The sequence below is a fragment of the Podarcis melisellensis genome (assembly GCF_964234715.1).
Source record: "Podarcis melisellensis genome assembly, chromosome: 15".
Lineage (NCBI taxonomy): Eukaryota > Metazoa > Chordata > Lepidosauria > Squamata > Lacertidae > Podarcis > Podarcis melisellensis.
The window spans coordinates 38,973,992-38,991,796 of record NC_138532.1 but is presented as its reverse complement, the minus strand read 5'-3'; the positions used below and the strand labels follow the sequence as shown (position 1 = coordinate 38,991,796).

The following is a 17,805-nucleotide window of genomic DNA, read 5'->3' as shown; positions in this document are numbered from 1 at the left end:
CTCTGGGGTTGTGCGCCCATCTCACTTAAGAGGCCAGGGGCCAGCGCTGTCCGGAGACACTTCCGGGTCACGTGGCCAGCGTGACATCGCTGCTCTGGCAAGCCAGAGCCGCACACGGAAACGCCGTTTACCTTCCCGCTGGTAAGCGGTCCCTATTTATCTACTTGCACCCGGAGGTGCTTTCGAACTGCTAGGTTGGCAGGCGCTGGGACCGAGCAGCGGGAGCGCACCCCGCCGCAGGGATTCGAACCGCCGACCTTTCAATCGGCAAGTCCTAGGCGCTGAGGCTTTAACCCACAGCGCCACCTGCGTCCCTCCAAGCTGAAGTTACACTCTCCTAAAAGATTATGATGGGCAGCATCCAACTCAGTTTTGCTTTTGTGTGTGTTATGGTACACACCAGTACAGTTTTTGCACCATGACCTCTTCTTCTGCCGCCCATAGCAGGTATTTTGTGCTGGCATTCGCAATACTTTTCTCAGGATATTAGTACCAGCACCTCATTTTTAACAAAGACTGGGTCTAACCGTACATATCTTTGCAGCAGCCTTCTTGCTCCTGCTGCCTGTCATCACCCTTGGATAGCCTCTCTTGGAGTTTAGATTACTTAATATTTTGGATTCTTGGGGGGAAATTTCCCTCCTAAAGGACAATCCATCACAGTTCCTCGGCAGATGCACTGCAGCAAGGAATTTATGAAGGATGGGAAAAGCAAGGCATTATAACAACGCTCTTGGCTTGGGCTCCAGGACAGCTCCTCTTCCGATGCATCAGTCCTGTTTTCTGCAGAAAAATCCCCAGGAAACCGGAGGTTCAGTCAGCATCTCTAGATAAGCCCGACTTCAGCTGCAGAGGGCGGGATATGAATAAAATTTTATTATTCTTATTATAAAATTCTTGCTTGTCGCTTGACAGGAAGGAAGGCAGAGGTGAAAAGGCTTGGCATGAAAATCTTGCCAGTGGGATGGACGACTGTGATAAAAGGACCGCCTCCACCCTTTCTTTCATTATTGTTTCAGATAGGTTTTTTCACCTTTCAAAGCAAGCATTTTCTCAAAGGGGATTATGTGATCAAGAGACTAATAACACAGGCAAAGGAACCTCCCGCCCAAGAACTACATTCCCACCTGGGCAATCTTCTGGGGGGCCACTTGCTGGACTTGGGAGGGCCAGCTGCAGGTTTACAGCATATTAAATAATAAAACATTAAAGGTAAAGGGTAAAGGGACCCCTGACCGTTAGGTCCAGTTGTGGCCGACTCTGGGGTTGCAGCGCTCATCTCGCTTTACTGGCCGAGGGAGCCAGTGTACAGCTTTTGGGTCATGTGGCCAGCATGACTACACCGCTTCTGGCAAACCAGAGCAGTGCACAGAAACGCCGTTTACCTTCCCGCCGGAGGGGTACCTATTGATCCACTTCCACTTTACATGCTTTCAAACTGCTAGGTTGGCAGGAGCAGGGACTGAGCAACGGGAGCTCACCCCGTCCCGGGGAGTCGAACCGCTGACCTTCCGATCGGCAAGGCCTAGGCTCTGTGGTTTAACCCACAGCGCCACCCGCATCCCAATAAAACATTAGCCAATAATTTATCCCAGTAAAACATTAGCCAATAATTTATCCCAATAAAACATTAGCCGCATGATGTTACTCCAGCCTACTGAGGAGCCTCTTTTATAGGGCTGGGTGAGTGTGGGCCTCGCCCTATAGGCCAGGTGGAAAGCGCCTTGCAGGGAGTGGTTTTCACGACCCACAGCCAGGTGATGTTCTGCCAGCCTCATGAGGAGCCTCTTTTTCTACACTAGGGAGGCTCGTTTCTTCACCCTCCCTCCCACACCCCTCTCTATCCTCCCTCCAGGAAAGCAAGGGGCCTTATCACAGTGCAAGGATGCATTCCTGCCAGGCAAAAGCACTCAAGGAAAAGTGCAGAGCAAAGTCACCTGGGGAGAGTCTTAGGGCCAGAGGGAGAGCTCTTCAAAATGTGGCTAATCTGACCTGCTATGTTTGCTCTTTCATTCTTCTGAGAGAGACACTATTCTTCTGCCTTCGAGTCCTGTCCTGTTGGCGCCGTTTCCTCTATCACATTCCCTCCACTGCCCCCGGTTAATTACATTATGGAATGTCCTCTCCAGAAAAGCTCATTTGGCACCCAAATAAATTATTCCGCCACCAAGTGTATAATTATCTCCCGCTTCTGGTGGCTCACAACATCATATGCTTGCCATTAGCTACCTGCATAGTTTGCTGGTTCTTAGACTGGTGTGTGTTGATTTATGTGGGCTTTATCTGGCATTGCACTGCTATTTGGGGGGAAAAATTCACTAGAGATTTTAAAAAGTAAGTTCAAGTTAACTGTAAACACAGCTTGAAGTGAACCATGAAATCAGAAAAACAGCCTTCAAATGCCTGCTGAAATAAAAAATAGGTATTCATCAAGCACCTGAATTTCCATGTCAACTGGAAGTTGTTTGTCAGCTGCCTTGAAGGCTGTGTGATGGTAAAATGTTTTAAAATAAGCTAGAATGACTATTTGCCATAGTGGCTGGAGCATGTCCAGAGTAGAGTGACCAGGATGGTGAAGGGTCTGTAGTTTTTGAAGGATGCTGGGAATTGTAGCACTGTAGTGTGTGTGTGTGGGGGGCTACAATTCTCATAACTCTTTTTTTTTTAGGTGGTCCTGTACTTTAAAAGTATGGTGTTTGCACAGTTCACATCCTGTGATGAATATTTTTGGAAGAGCTGAGTTTCGGTTAGAAAAGGAGAAAATAAGGATTAAGAAAGATACGATAGCTGCCTTCGAATATTTGCTGGCGAGACCAGAATCAATGAATGGAAATGGAAGATTTCACCAATACATTATGAAAAAAAATCAAGAGATATTTGATAGTGGTGAAGGCTGCTTTGAGAGGTGTCCAGCTCTCTTTTGCTGGAGGTATTTCAGCAGAGTCCAGACTCTGAACCTCCATCTGTCAGGGTGAAACCTGCCTTGAGCTTGGAGGTCAGAATGGATGACATCTGAGGTAACTTTCTAATACCAAGTCATTTTCTAATAATATAATTTTATATGTATGTTTTTATCTATTTGGGGGAGGGGCAAGGATTGTTATTTTTTTATTTTATACTTTTTTGGGGGGGTAAAAATAAAATACCGTAAACAAGCATGAGAAGAAATATGCATGGAGTACATAAACACAGCATGTTTCTTGGCTGCTTGTTTCGAATCCCACAGAATTTTTGCTCCCCCCCCCCATCCCGGCCAGCTGTCACCACCTACAGAGTCTTTGGTCCATGTTGTGCTCTGGATGGTCTGAATGGGTCCCTTCCTGGTCTTGTTGTGGCCTCCACCAATGTGAGTCACCCCCTCCCACCCCCAAAGTGTGGGAAATGCGCGACATTCAGACTCTTGGGGGAAGGTTACACATGGACATGTTGAAGTTGAAATCTGTAGGGATACAGGAATTCTTCTGATACAGGACGACGACAAAAAAGTCCTGGTGGAAAACTGGAAAGGGATCACAAAGCCTCCTCTTCCCTTCGTAGCTAAAGAGGAAAGCTTTAATCCATTTTAACACAAAACTAGATAACAGGAGCATTTCGTTTGCCTGGACTTTCTAAATGTGCTGTAGGGGAAAGCTCAGTGGCAAAATATCTGCTTTGCTCGCAGAAGATTTCCAATTCAATCCCCTCCATCTCCAGGTAGGCTTGGGAAGGTTCCCTGTCTGAAACCTTGGAGAGCTGCTGCCAGTCAGTGTAGACAGTACTAAGCTAGGTGGACCCAGTCGTCTGATTCGGTATAAGGCAACCTCCCTCTGTTAATATCAGGGATATGCTGCTTTTGATAGTTACTAGCCATGATGGCTCTATATACACTGAGGGTGCTGTGGCCCTCCGGACCCTTTTCTCTGGCCCTTGGAAACTCTCCCCAAGCCACTGCTCCACCACACCCTCTTTGAGTGCTTTTGCCTGGCTGGAATAGGTCCTTGAAGTGTGATAATGTCTCTTACCTCCCTGGAGGGAGGATGGACAGATGTGGGGTGTTTGTGTAGAAATCCCTGACTTCTGTGTGGCAGGAATATAGCCCACTGTACAAAAACAAAAGGTAATGCTCTGCTCTGTCCGCTTTGGCCCACTTAACTAGCTATTGGCACGTGGCCCCTGTGGAGGTTGGCAATGAGGGAATGCGGCCCTCAGATGGAAAAATGCTCCCTGCATCTGATATATATGATGTCTCTGAATACCAGTTGCTATGGATCGCAAGTGGGGCGAGTGGTTGGCCTCTGTGGGAAACAGGATGCCGGACTGGTCGGGCATTTGGTCTGATCCAGCAGGGATCTTCTGATGTTCTTAATCTCTTGATCAGCTAAGATCTGTCCAATGAACTGGGCATCAATTTCTCTTTTTAAAACAATAAAAAAGACAAGTGTTTATAAAAGGATATTTCAGAGCTAGAAAAGTTTCAGAAAAGGGCTGTGATGTGATCAAATGGCTGGAGCAACTCTCTGAGGCGAGGTCATCGAGTTTGGTGCTTTTTAGTTCAGAAGAAAAGATGAGCAATGGGTGGGGATGTCATAGAGGTTTGCAGAATTGTTCATGGTGTGAAGAAAGAGAGAGGCTTTTCTCTCTCTGGGCTTGTTCACATTTCCGCTCGTGCCATATTTTATTCTGCAGAAAACCTGACTGACATTTGTTACCACTCAGCAGCAAACAGCGGGTTTCTCCACGGAAGGTGGCAGGGCAAACAAAAAGCCTGAGACAAGCGGAAGTGTGGATGAGCATTCTCTCTCATAATGCTAGGCCTCAGGAGCATCTAAAGCAGGGGTCAGTCCACTGTCCCTCAGATCTTGTGGGGGGCCGGATTATATTTTGAGGGGGGGGGGAGAGAATGAATTCCTTTGCCCCACAAATAACCCAGAAATGCATTTAAAATAAAAGGACACATTATACTCATGTAAAAACACGCTGATTCCTGGACCGCCCTCGGGCCGGATTTAGAAGGCGATTGGGCCGGATCTGGCCCCCTGGGCCTTAGTTTGCCTACCCATGATCTAAAGGTTCAGTACAGACAAAAGAAATGTCATGCAGTGCATAGTTAAACTATTTAATTAAGCCAACTTAAGTGGCTTCAAAAGAGGATTAGACAAAATCAAGGAGGAGAAGTCTTTCAGCGGCTACTAGCACAATGGCTGTGCCCCACCCCCTCTGTTGGAGACAGTAGACCTTGGAATTCCAGTTTCCGGGAAACACAGGTGGGGAGAGGAATGTTGCATTCAGGTCCTCCTGTGGGCTTCTCATAGGCAGAGGAATGTCAGAGATGGTACCTCTTGCTTTTTATGGCCTTTCATCCCTGATCCTAATCCTAATTACTGAAAGAAACAACAATATGCTTGGGTAATTGAAATCCTGTACAGTGGTACCTCAAGTTACATACGCTTCAGGTTACATACGCTTTAGCTTGCAGACTCTGCTAACCCAGAAATAGTACCTCGGGTTAAGAACTTTGCTTCAGGATGAGAACAGAAATCGTGCTCCGGTGGCGCGGCGGCAGTGGGAGGCCCCATTAGCTAAAGTGGTGCTTCAGGTTAAGAACAGTTTCAGGTTAAGAACTGACCTCCGGAACGAATTAAGTACGGTACTTAACCCAAGGTACTACTGTAGTGGCATAATAAAACCTTTAATGTGGGTTGAGGCCTAGACCGTGAGAGTCAAATGTGTGGTTTCATGCAACCAATGAAGTAGATTCTAATTCACAAAGCTCTTATTCCTCAGTCATGCTGAACTTTATAAAATAATTGTAGAAGGCAATGTTTTACGGTTTATTATTGTTTATATTTTGAACACCAAAATCTTTTAAGGACCTCTAAAGGTCTTGATCTGCCCATGGTTACAAGGTGCCAAGCCTACCTGATGCCAATAGGATTTCCAAGGTGCAGGTGCTGCCACAATAAAAGATTAACTAAAAGACATCCTTGAGAGGGGGCACTTCATCTTGTCCTGTGATTCTTCTCAGTTGGACAGAGGTTCTCTGCAGTGTCCCAGGCCTCTTCCTAGGAAGAGGTCTCACTGTGAGCTGGATCAGGCAGGACCCGGCCACGCAAGACAGGCTGATTCATGCTTAAAAAGTAGTGCTGAGTTATCTATGTCATTAGAACTACACCCAAAGGAAGAAGCATTCAGCTTTCCTCCACCCACATTCAACATCTGTTGTTGATATGGTGCAGAGTGAAGGAGCCGTAGCTCACTGGTACAGCATCAGCTTCGCATACAGAAGGTCACAGGTTCAATTCCTGGCACCTCCAGGTAAGGTTCGGACTGCCCCCGTCTGAAACCCTGGAGAGCTGCTTCCAGTCAGTGTGCACTAGACTAGATGGACTACCAGTGGTATGATTCAGCATAACGTAGTTTTCTATGTTCCATACACTCTCATGTGTATCTTTGCCTTCCTGCCGGCAGTTTTGCCTTATATACACATTTTTGCAAAGCAATTTCCCTCAAGATCAGGTATAATCAAACTTGGCACTCCAGATGTTTTGGGACTACAACTCCCATCATCCCTAGCTAACAGGACCAGTGGTCAGGGATGATGGGAACTGTAGTCTCAAAAACATCTGGAGGGCCAAGTTTGTCTATGCCTGCCCAAGATAGTGCAATTTTAAAAAAAATGATATTTATGCAAATATATATACATTCGTGTGTGTGTGTATCTATCTATCTATCTATCTATCTATCTATCTATCTATCATCTATCTATCTATCATCTATCTATCTATATCTATCTTATCTATCATCTATCTATCATCTATCTATCTATCATCTATCTATATCTATCTATCTATCATCTATCTATCTATCTATCTATCTATCTATCTATCTATCTATCATCTATCTATCTATCTATCATCTATCTATCATCTATATCATCTATCTATCTATCTATCTATCTATCTATCTATCTATCTATACACACACACACACACACACACACACACACATTCGTATGCACACTTTACCAAAAGCTGTGGAGAAGTGCACTGCAAAATTCAGAGGAAGTGTCCTTTTGAAGGAGTTTCCATTCCCATCTTATTTTGGAAACTACAAATTAGGTAAGTTCAGCTTTTATAGAAGTAGAATAATGTTTCTCCCTTCTCCCAAGTCCCAACCAGGCTGATGGAGTGGGCCTTGTTGTCCCAGCTCTCCCCCTGCTGCCACCCGGTAGAATGGCAGCTGACAGAGGCAGATCTGGGATAGGAGGAACCAAAAGGCAGCCTCCTCCCCAACAATAAACAATTTTGCAACAGCCATAGAAGCAGCAAGGATAACCACATTGTTCTATGATCAAGGCCGGCCCTACCATTAGGCAAAGCAAGATGGCAGGTGGGGATGGGGGATAGTGGTGGCAAATGGTTGGATAAGAGAACTGTGGATGCCCCATAGAGCCTGTCCTGCAACTGGTGCCCATTGGGACTGGTAGGGTAGCAGACAGGGAGCCTAACAATAGGTGGAGCCAGAGCCAATGACAGGTGGAGCTGACTCTGGTTTTGTCCCCATCTTCCTCCCTGCTGGGCAATACTGAGACTAAGGAGGAGGAAGCTAACAGCCAGTGACACACTCTGGGCTGGTTGTGAGTGGGGGACACACTGCCCCCACTTGCCCTGAAGATCCAGCCTTCCTTGCCTGCACCCTCCAAGCTAGCCTGCTGACCTCTGATACAATCAAGGATGCTGTCCCATTTACAGTGTTGAAATAAGATTCACCTGCACACGCCACGAGGGATGCCACCATAGGAGCGTACGAAGCAGCCTCATACTGAGCCAGATTGTTGGTCCATCCAGCTCAATATTGCCTACACTGACTCGCAGTGGCTCCCCACCATTTCAGACGGGAGTCTCTTTCCCAGACCTACCTGGAGATGCAGCCAGGGATTTAATCTGGGATCTTTTTCATGCAAAGCGGATGCTCTACCACTGAGCTTATGGGCCCTTCCCATCTCATCATCCTTCGCTGCTTCAGCTGGCAAAACGACTCGGACTGGCCATGAACAGTCACACAGTCATCTCCCCACTGGGGACTGGCATTTCCGTGGCTAGTGGCTGCCCCTCATATATGCATAGATCATTTAGCACAGCTCAGGGCAGTATCTCGCTCTGCCCGCACGCCTGTGCCTGCCAAGCGGATCACAAGCACCGCCAGATCTGACAGCCCAAATTCACCATCATGGGGGTAGAAGGACTGAATCCTGACTGAAACGGAGACTGGGCAATGCCTGTCAAACAAAGAGTTCCCATCAATCCTCTAGGCTTACATTTGCCTCATGGGCTGGTGTGAGGAAAGCCAATTTAAGTCCTGCATGGATCAAGGCAGCCCAGAACTGAAATGCACACCCCTTGGAATAGGACATGTCAGCAGCAGCACCTTCTCTGTCATTGACCGTTGACAGGGAGGAGGGAATCGGAGGCTCAAGAAGATGACTCAGTTCTGGTATCCAAGTTGTGTCTCTAAACAAACTCATTGCCAGCCCTTTGCCCTCTCCCAGAGAGCTGTCAGAATTGTCTGAGGATCTTAGGAAAATGCCTTATTGTGGGCCAGGCCGTTTGTTCAGCTTGCCCAGTACTGGCAGCTCTGGCTGGCAGCAGCTCTCCAGGGTTTCAGGTGGAGAGCTGGACTGTCCCATCACTTGCTACTTTATGTTTTTAACTGGAAATGCCTGGAATTGAACATGGGAACATCTGCATGCTAAGCGAGTGCTTGACAACTGAGCTAAGGTTCCTACCCCCATTGAGCCCGTTGATATACCTCTGACCACAAGAGAAATGTTTCTAACAGACTTTCAGATTCTGGCCCATTAACTAACTCCTGTTAACTGAACAGGAAATTCGATTGTTCCAAAACAAAAGTGGATTTTTTTGTTGCCTCCCTTCGTTTACAAAGGTGGAGCGTGAGCGTGAAGCTTGGAGCAACATTATTGTAACATTGAACTGTGGCTTGGTGCTGTGGATTGGGAATGTAATGACTACGTATTCAGCAGAGAGAAGGGCACCTGGATTCCTTGCAAAAATAGAAAATACTGCATTCAGATCATCTAAACTGATTTAAGGGCCACATTACTCCATTCGAAAGCTGTTTGGGGCCACATTCCGGTTGGGGGCTTGAGGTCAACACAAGTGCAAGCTCTAAATACTGCAGCCAAGTAACATGGACAAAAATGCATGTGTACTATAAAATATGCATGAAAGCTCATAACAGGGAAAATAACACACACAAAATGTGTTATGTTAGGAGAAATTGCTTTGGAAAATAGTGTCTGTTGAACAAAATTGCCTTACACTTTTTTTTATATTAGGAGAAATCCACATTCAAATGCTGGGTAAATTTTCATGAGGACTTTAAAAACCTGCATCGCAACCTGATATGGAAATGGGGAGAACTCAAAACTGGAAAAATGAGAAAGTGAAAGAAACCAACATTGCCAGAATCCCTCATCCCCACATACAGAGAGAATCCCAGTGGGGTTCTCTTAATGTGTTTTCCCTGCCATAATTCTGCTTGCAATAATCTGAGCAAAGACGCTTCCCTTTGGCATCGTCCCTGGTTTGAATCAGAGGAATACCAGTCCCTGATGCCCATTCTGCATGCCCTTTGACAGAATCACCTGTGCATGCGGCTGTGGCCTTTGTATCTACATGGAAAGGTAGTGGCCTTTATCTCTGCATGTCCCCCTTAACAAAGAAGTGACCACAATCCTTATCTCAAGGCTCACCTCTCCCAGCTGTAAAACAAAATGTTTTATGGTCTGGGCAGACTGTCCTTTTGCTTATCCAGAGAGATGGAGATAAGTCTGGAGAAGGATCCAGTGACATCCCTGGCAATAAACTGCAATTGAAAAGGAAGTGGGAGGTTGGGGGAAATTACTGTATATCCAATGGATCATTTCAGAGGAACAAAGTTTGTGGATGTGAAGTCGAGATAAGAAACAGAGAGGTGTTCTTGGCAAATGGCTTCTATGCACGTAGGCCTTTAAGCGTCTCCCACACTCCTGTCCTTATGGTCAGCCCTAGGCGAGTCCTTGAAAGGCAGCTGATTTGTGTCAGGCTCTGGGCTTAATGACCTCAGGTGGCCAGTTCCACAACTCTTCAGCCAGCAAGTACAGCCGTGGAGTGCTGAATGTAGGTAAAGTAAATAACATTTATGTTAAAATCTTTGTTCTGATATTATGCTTCCCTTGTGTTTTCAGGGGTGGGAAAATGAAATAAAGAAGAAAATGATGATAAAATGTAAATATAGAATAATGCATTAGTGCAACTAAAAATCACACAGAATCCTGCAGTAGGGCTGCAACTGCAATCCTATACAAATTCCCTGGGAATAAGTATCACTTAACTCAATGGGTCTTACTTCAGATAACAGACATTAGAGTGACCTAGGCATCATTTTAAAAAGGAGATATATGTTTGCAATTAGAAGAGAGATGGTTGAGTGCTTCCATTTGAAACAGTGCCCTCTCCTGTCCTAGTGTGGTATGTGCAAACCCACACTCCCTCTCTCTTATTCAAGGTGGATTTTGATGCAATCAAAGTGAAGCTCATGTTTGGAAATTTTGGATTTCTGAAGAGCCCGGAAGATTTGCTTTGCAACTAAGAATTCTGGACATTGGCATAGTATCATTCCATCTACTTCTGATGCACAAAGGTATTTGCTATTATAATTATTTGGTCAAAACAGCATCAGCCACACTCAAGAATGGGAGGTATTAGAGCGTATCACAAACCTTTTTTTGGGAAAAGAAATCCTAAGGGGGAATTCCCCACCTCAGTAATAACTCAGTGAGCATGCTCAGTTATCACAGAATATTGACTATCAGGGGAAAATGTGAGAAATTGCATTCAAAAATTGGTGCACTGGGATAAATTTGCATTAAAATGCTAATGAATTTTCATAAAGGCTTTAAAAAACCTGTATTGCAAATGTGGAGAACTGAAATTAGATGTGGAAAAATGAGAAACTGACAGAAACCCAAATTGACAGATCCCTTCATCCTTACGTAGTTCACATAGTTAAGATTCTTACTGCATGCCCTCCAGATCTTGTTGGACTACAAAGCCCATTGTTCTTAATCATCGGAAATACTAGTTGGAGTTGATAGGAATTGAAGTCCAGCAACATCTGCAGGGTGACAGCTTCCTCATCCCTGGCTTAAAGCATTGATTATGACAAAAGTGGACTGTAAGCCACAAAAGCAGCAACCACAATGGATTTGTTGGCACTTAATAGTGCCAAAATACTCCTGTTCATTTCAGCATTCTAAAGTGCTCCAGAAATGTAGATTGACTGGGGAAATGTGCACAATTCTTCCTTCATGGAGATATTATGTGCGCATTAACCGCTTGGCATCGTGCACATCAACTTACATTGTCCCTAACATATACACACACCTGTCCATCTCACCTGGAATACTGTGGCCAGTTTTGGGGCAATGTCATGGACTGGCTGGACACAGAGGAATGAAGATGGAGCATAAGGCTGCAGGAAAAGGAACTGGGAAAGGCCTTAGAGAGCAGTGGCAAAGCAGGCACATCCGGTCCCCGCAACTGCCTCATGGGGACAAGTCCTACTGGGAAGAGTTGCTGCAATCGCTAAGCCTGCACTGTTTTGGTTTCTTTGAATAAAGAGTTAACTTCACTGACACCAGTGCTTTTTACTGCTGACCTCCTGATCCTGGCTGCTGATGGGCAGTTTAAGGATATTGACAAGCAGGAACATTTCTCTAGGAAGGAGATACAAGATAGTGAGAGGCCTGGATACCAAGTTCTATGGAGAAAGGTTGAGGGAGCTGAGCATGTTTATTTTGGAGAAGAGATGATAAAGAGGCAATAGGACAGCTGTGTTCAAATATCTGGAGAGCTGCTGGGCAGACAATGGAGAAAATCATTGCTGCAGATGGCAGGATCTGGAACAAACTGTGTCAGTGGGTGGTGACCTCTCCCTTGTTGGAGCTTTCTCAGCAAAGGTTGGAAAACAGATTTCCTGGGACTGGATTAGATAACCTTTGTGGCAACTTCCAACTTTACAATCCTATTCTCTCTTTATCTATCCGCATCAAGCTATCTGCTCTTGGCACTTCTCTTTTATGTATCTAGACATCCAACCATCCATCCATCTCTCTCCCCATCTCTCTCTCTCTCTCTCTCTCTCTGAAGAGGCTGTTTTTGCTTCAAGAGGCTTAATGTTTGACAGTTAATTAACACAATTCCAGTGTAGGCGTCCAAGATGAGATTCCAGATGGAGAAAACCACACAGAGAGATTACAGGGAGCTTATTAGATGCCTTTGCTACCTAGGACCATCCTAGCAACCTCAGGGTTGGGAGCCATCACCCTGAACCAATAACCAAAATGTTTTGACGCACAGGAGTTAACGTTTAACCCACAACTTGGGTAGTATTCTGGAAAGCAGAAGCCTGTTGTGTTCAACCCCCACCCCTTGGAGCCGCAAAGCAGGAGGTCACCCAACTTTCCATCCAGCTTAGGACTGTAGGCTATGGGAAGAAAAAGAGCAATCATTTAAAAGCTTGGGCTGTTGTCATTGGGAGTCACTGGAGCTAGAACCAGGCCTCAAAGAGCTCTGGGAGCAGCTGCCTGATGTGGTGAGTGACCATACCTTGCAATATTTTCCAAGGCAGCATAAGAATCCTCAGTCTCTGGACTGGACCTCCCAGCACCCAGGTTGCCGTTAGCCCCTCCTAGGCAGAAGCAGCGGTACAGGTCTTTGTGTTTAGACTGAGATTTTGCCAGAGCGACAACTAACTAGCTGTGACTCCTGCCTTCGACTCTTGGCTTTGCCTTGCCTGCTCCCCTCTGATCACTTCCTGATTGATTTAACCTGACCCTCACCATGATTAAGCACCAGAGCTGCCTCAACCAGACTACTCATGTTTGGACCAGTGACCTGGTGCTTTCCTTGGGTGCCCCTCAGCTGACCATCTCCTTAATCTCTGTGCTCTTCAACTCTGCCGTCATCTTTGCCGTGGTGTACTCCAAAGAACTGCGCAAGCCCATCTTCATCCTTTTCTGCAACATGGCCTTCTCCGACCTCTTCACTAGCTCTACAGGCTTCTGGATTGCCCTGTTGTTCATCACCAACCCTCAAAGTACCATCAGTGGGTCCAAGGAACTCCTCACAGCGTATGCCTTCTACACCATGTCAATCCTGGCCACCATCTACAACTTAGTCCTCATTGGGATTGAGCGTTACCTGGCTGTGGCGGAATGTCTGAGGAGAAGATGGCGCCTTGGCAGGAACCAGATCCTGGGCATGGTGCTGGGTGTCTGGGGGCTTAGCTTCTTTTTGGGCTTCCTGCCCCTGATGGGCTGGAATTGCTTGGATAGAGACAATGCCTCTGCCCTTTACAGCCCTCTGTGTATCAACTACCTTATTTTCATCACTATCCCTCACTGTACAGTGGTTTTGGTCCTCCCTTTCTTCACCTACTGCAACATCATTGGGTTTTTGAGGAAACACAAGATGGCAATGGGTGCCTTGGGGCAAACCCATGCCACCTACAGGCTGGCCGAGATCCAAGTAGCCCGGACAAGCATATTCATCTGGCTGCTGTCTCTGCTGTCTTACACACCCTTCTTTGCTGGCGTTGTCCTGGATATAACCACTCAGCAGTGCCCCAACAATTTCTCCATGGATGTCTACGTCTTCCGAAACCTTACCGCCATCATGATCACCATGAATTCATTGGGGAACCCCATCATCTACACCCTGAAAGTGAAAACCTTGTGGCACAGACTCAGGTTTTTGAAGTCCCCTTCCAGCAACCGCATAGAAGTGCAGGCCATTGGGAAAATGTGACCCCGCTCGGACCAAAGTGAATCCAGTCTTGTACGTTTTCAGCCTAACATCTTTAAATGTCCGCAGTGAGCAATCACTGAGAGTTCAGTCCTATGCATGTCTACTCAGAAGTTCAATGGGATGCATTCCCCAAGGACATGTGTTTAGGATTGCAGCGTAAATCTCTTTATAGGGGCTATGGGTAGTTGGCAGTTGCAGAGATCTGAATTAATGTTTCAGCTCACCAAAGCGAGCCAGCTTCAGCACTGGACAGTTCTCAAGTACAAGGGAGAGGGGGATTCAATTCATCGGCTCTCTCCTATCTGCAATAGAATTGTGCTACCTACACTTTGGTAGCATTCAGGAACAGGATCGTGTTGGGTGAAATTATCTACTGTGAACTCACTTCAGAGTGAGTTATTAGACAGTAGAATTTCAATTAGTGGTTTAAAAGGTTCCCACCACCCTCCTTTTGATTAGAATTAACAGCAACATTCCAAACTTCATGCAGTACAGAAAGTTGGGCAGGTGTAACAGGAGTCTGGGAAACACCAGCTTAATGTAATTATATATACATATATATTTGGACTGACTAAAATTTTGTTGTTGATTGAAAAAACATATTAAGATAGGATGAAAAATAAATGCTACATCAAATTGTATGTGACGCATGGTGACTTTGGATAATGTGCTTTCTTGTGGAACAATCTGGGGCAGCCTTTGGCAACCTGGTGGCCTCCAGATATTTTGGACTACAAATCCCATTGGCCTCAATCAGCATGGCTATACAGTGCAGGGCTGAGGGAAGTTTTAAGTCCAAAACATCTGGAAGACACCAGGCTGGCAAAGGCTTCAGCGTGAATAAAACTGAGCTGAGAAGCCTCAACCAATATATGTAGCAGAACTGGGAAATCTCATGCAGCAATTCATCTACTAAAAAGAAGACCCCATTGGGTTCAATGGGATTTACTCTCAAGCAGAGCAGCCTTAGAAGGATTTTGTGTGTGTATAAAACCAATGTAATATCAGAGCCAACTGGGAAGGCTTTGCAGTGTTTGCTTTGGCATGACATTAATAAAATGCAATCCTTCCTTTTAGTATCGTTAACCTTTCTCTGAGCAAAGCCAAGCTCACCACATTTAATTTAATTCACTGGTACATCAATGCACAAGAGATAGTGATGTTTCACAATGTTTACAGAGGGCAAACATTAGCATTTTTATGTGGCTTAGCTCCATCATCTGGCCTCAAAGGCAACCTCAAAGAATACACACACATCCACACATATATCCTGGTTTTGGACACATTCGTCACCCAGCTATTTTTCTGACTGCAACTTGTTTATTTCATAAAATTTACATCACTTGGTTGTGAAAAACTGCAAAGTAGTTTATAACAAAGAAATAACAATAACATTATCACTAAGAAAAATTAACAATAATTTAAGACATTAATTTTTTTGAATAACAAGGCTAAAACAGATTAAGAAAAACAATAAAAAATATTCTGCCTTTCCTTTGTCATAAACTTATGTTTACGTAAGACTTTGCAACATGACTACAAAATCATTAAAACACCAAAGTTTCCAAAATGCACAATCAGTTTACATCTGATGATGGTGATGTAATAGTAGCAGTAGCAATACTTCTGAGTATTATTTATTTACTTACTTACTTACTTACTTACTTTGTCTAGCCAAAACCATTACAAAAGATCAAATATATAAAATAGAATAAAATCCTATTGGTGCCCTCCCTGTGGAACGCCCTCCCACCAGATGTCAAAGAGAACAACAACTACCAGACTTTTAGAAGACATCTGAAGGCAGCCCTGTTTAGGGAAGCTTTTAATGTTTGATGTACTACAGTATTTTAATATTTTTTGGAAGTCGCCCAGAGTGGCTGGTGAAGCCCAGCCAGAAGGGCAGGGTATAAATAATAAAATTATTATTATTATTAAAATACATAACACAGTTAAACAAATTATTAAAACCAGACATTCTGTCGGATAATAGTTTGTGCCCCTGAATAATAAAACAATATTGTCTGTAATTATACCCTGCTGTTACTCTTGGTTCATCTAGTCCAGTATTGTCTACTCTGACTGGCAGCAACTCTCCTAAGAGTTCAGAGAGAAGCCTTTCCCCATCAACTAATAATAATAATAATTTTTATTTATACCCCGCCCTCCCCAGCCAAGGCTGGGCTCAGAGCAGCTTACAAGCAATAATAAAAACAAGTTGAATGATTACAACTTAAAAACAAAATTAAAATACAACATTAAAATAATGGAACATTAAAATATTAAAATGTAGCCTTATCGCAGGAGGAGAAGGAAAAGAAAGGAAGAAAAAAAAAGAGAGGGAGGGAATCAAATTGGCTCCAAGCCAAAGGCCAGGCGGAACAACTCTGTCTTACAGGCCCTGCGGAAAGAAATCAGATCCTGCAGGGCCCTGGTCTCATGAGGCAGAGCGTTCCACCAGGCCGGAGCCAGAGTTGAAAAGGCCCTGGCTCTGGTTGAAGCCAATCTAACTTCCTTAGGGCCCGGGACCACTAGGGTGTTGCTATTTATGGACCTTGAGGCTCTCCGTGGGGCATACCAGGAGAGGTGGTCCCGTAGGTACGAGGGTCCTAGTCTGTGAAGGGCTTTAAAGGTCAAAAGCAGCACCTTAAATCTGACCCTGTACTCTACCGGGAGCCAGTGCAGTTTGAAAAGCACTGGGTGAATATGCTCCCATGGCAGAGACCCCATGAGGAGCCTCGCTGCAGCATTCTGCACCCTCAGGAGTTTTTGGGTCAGCTTCAAGGGCAGCCCCGCATAGAGCGAATTACAGTAGTCAAGCCTGGAGATGCCCGTCACATGGATCACTGTGGCCAGGTTGGGGCAGGAAAGGTAAGGGACCAACTGCTTGATGCGACGAAGGTGGAAAAATGTTGCCTTGGCTGTTGCTGTAACTTGCGCCTCATTGGAAAGGGAGGCGTCAAGGATTACACCCAAACTCTTAACGGAAGGCAATGGCACTAATTGGGCCCCCGCAAGAGAAGGGAGTTGGTCCCTCATCCCCATGCCATCCCGACCTAGCCATAGGACCTCTGTCTTCGAAGGATTTAGTTTCAATCGGCTCCCACGAAACCATCCAGCCACAGCTTCCAAGCATCTGGTCAGTGTGTTCGGGGCCGAGTCCGTGTGGCCATCCAGCAGCAGATAGAGCTGAGTGTCATCAGCATATTGGTGACAGCCCAGCCCAAAGCTCCGGATAATCTGGGCAAGGGGGCGCATAAAGATGGTAAAAAGCATTGGGGAGAGAATTGCGCCCTGCGGCACTCCACACACCAAGGAGTGGCGCGACGACATTTCCGTCCCTAGTGCCACCCTCTGTCCCCGACCAGAGATAAAAGAGCACAGCCAGTTACGGGCTATGCCCTGTATCCCCACGTCTGCGAGGCGGTGGTCCAGAAGATCAATTACCTGCTCAGTTGAATTAGAGAATTTCTGCGTATGTTTGGCACAAGCTTGGCTACAAGGAGTTGCCAGGAGGAGGCATTTACAGTGCCAGCCAACCTTCTTAGTGACTCCATCCCAAAGGTGTGTGGGATTTGCCCCTTAGCCCTTCTCTTCTCTTGAAGAAATCCTGCAAAACAGCGAAGGTACAGGATCAGCGGGGGTTTTTCCTTCTGCAAGATGGGCTACCTTCCCACTCTTGGTCTAGTGTCCACTCAGTCCGCAGGAGCCTCTCTTCGCAAGCAGGAGAAGTCCCTAACTCCCCAAGGGTTTGAGACCCATCGGCTCCCCTCACCTGCTTTAGCTGGCCAGGGTGTGTCTGCTGTCACATGCAGACAGCTTCTAGGAGCCACACGTGAGAGCCAAGTACAGGGTGGGGACCAAAGATGCACAGACGACCCCAGGAGAAGCACTGACGTATAAGACCTTAACTTTTATTATTACACTACCAGAGGTACTACCTCTCCCCTAACCCCCC

General features: G+C 45.7%; 1 protein-coding gene across 1 annotated transcript; it reads left to right on the top strand.

Annotated features, from left to right (window-relative positions):
* Positions 1-11,368: 11,368 nt before the first annotated feature.
* Positions 11,369-15,090, top strand: LOC309357927 (lysophosphatidic acid receptor 1-like). Its single transcript, XM_081890638.1, has one exon. The coding sequence runs from the start codon at positions 12,882-12,884 to the stop codon at positions 13,845-13,847; it is 966 nt and encodes a 321-aa protein (XP_081746764.1). The 5' UTR covers positions 11,369-12,881; the 3' UTR covers positions 13,848-15,090.
* Positions 15,091-17,805: the final 2,715 nt, after the last annotated feature.

What these genes read in the sequence shown, in the direction of transcription:
- LOC309357927 (XM_081890638.1), top strand. Translation starts at nt 12,882, where the DNA reads ATGATTAAGCACCAGAGCTGCCTCAACCAGACTACTCATGTTTGGACC.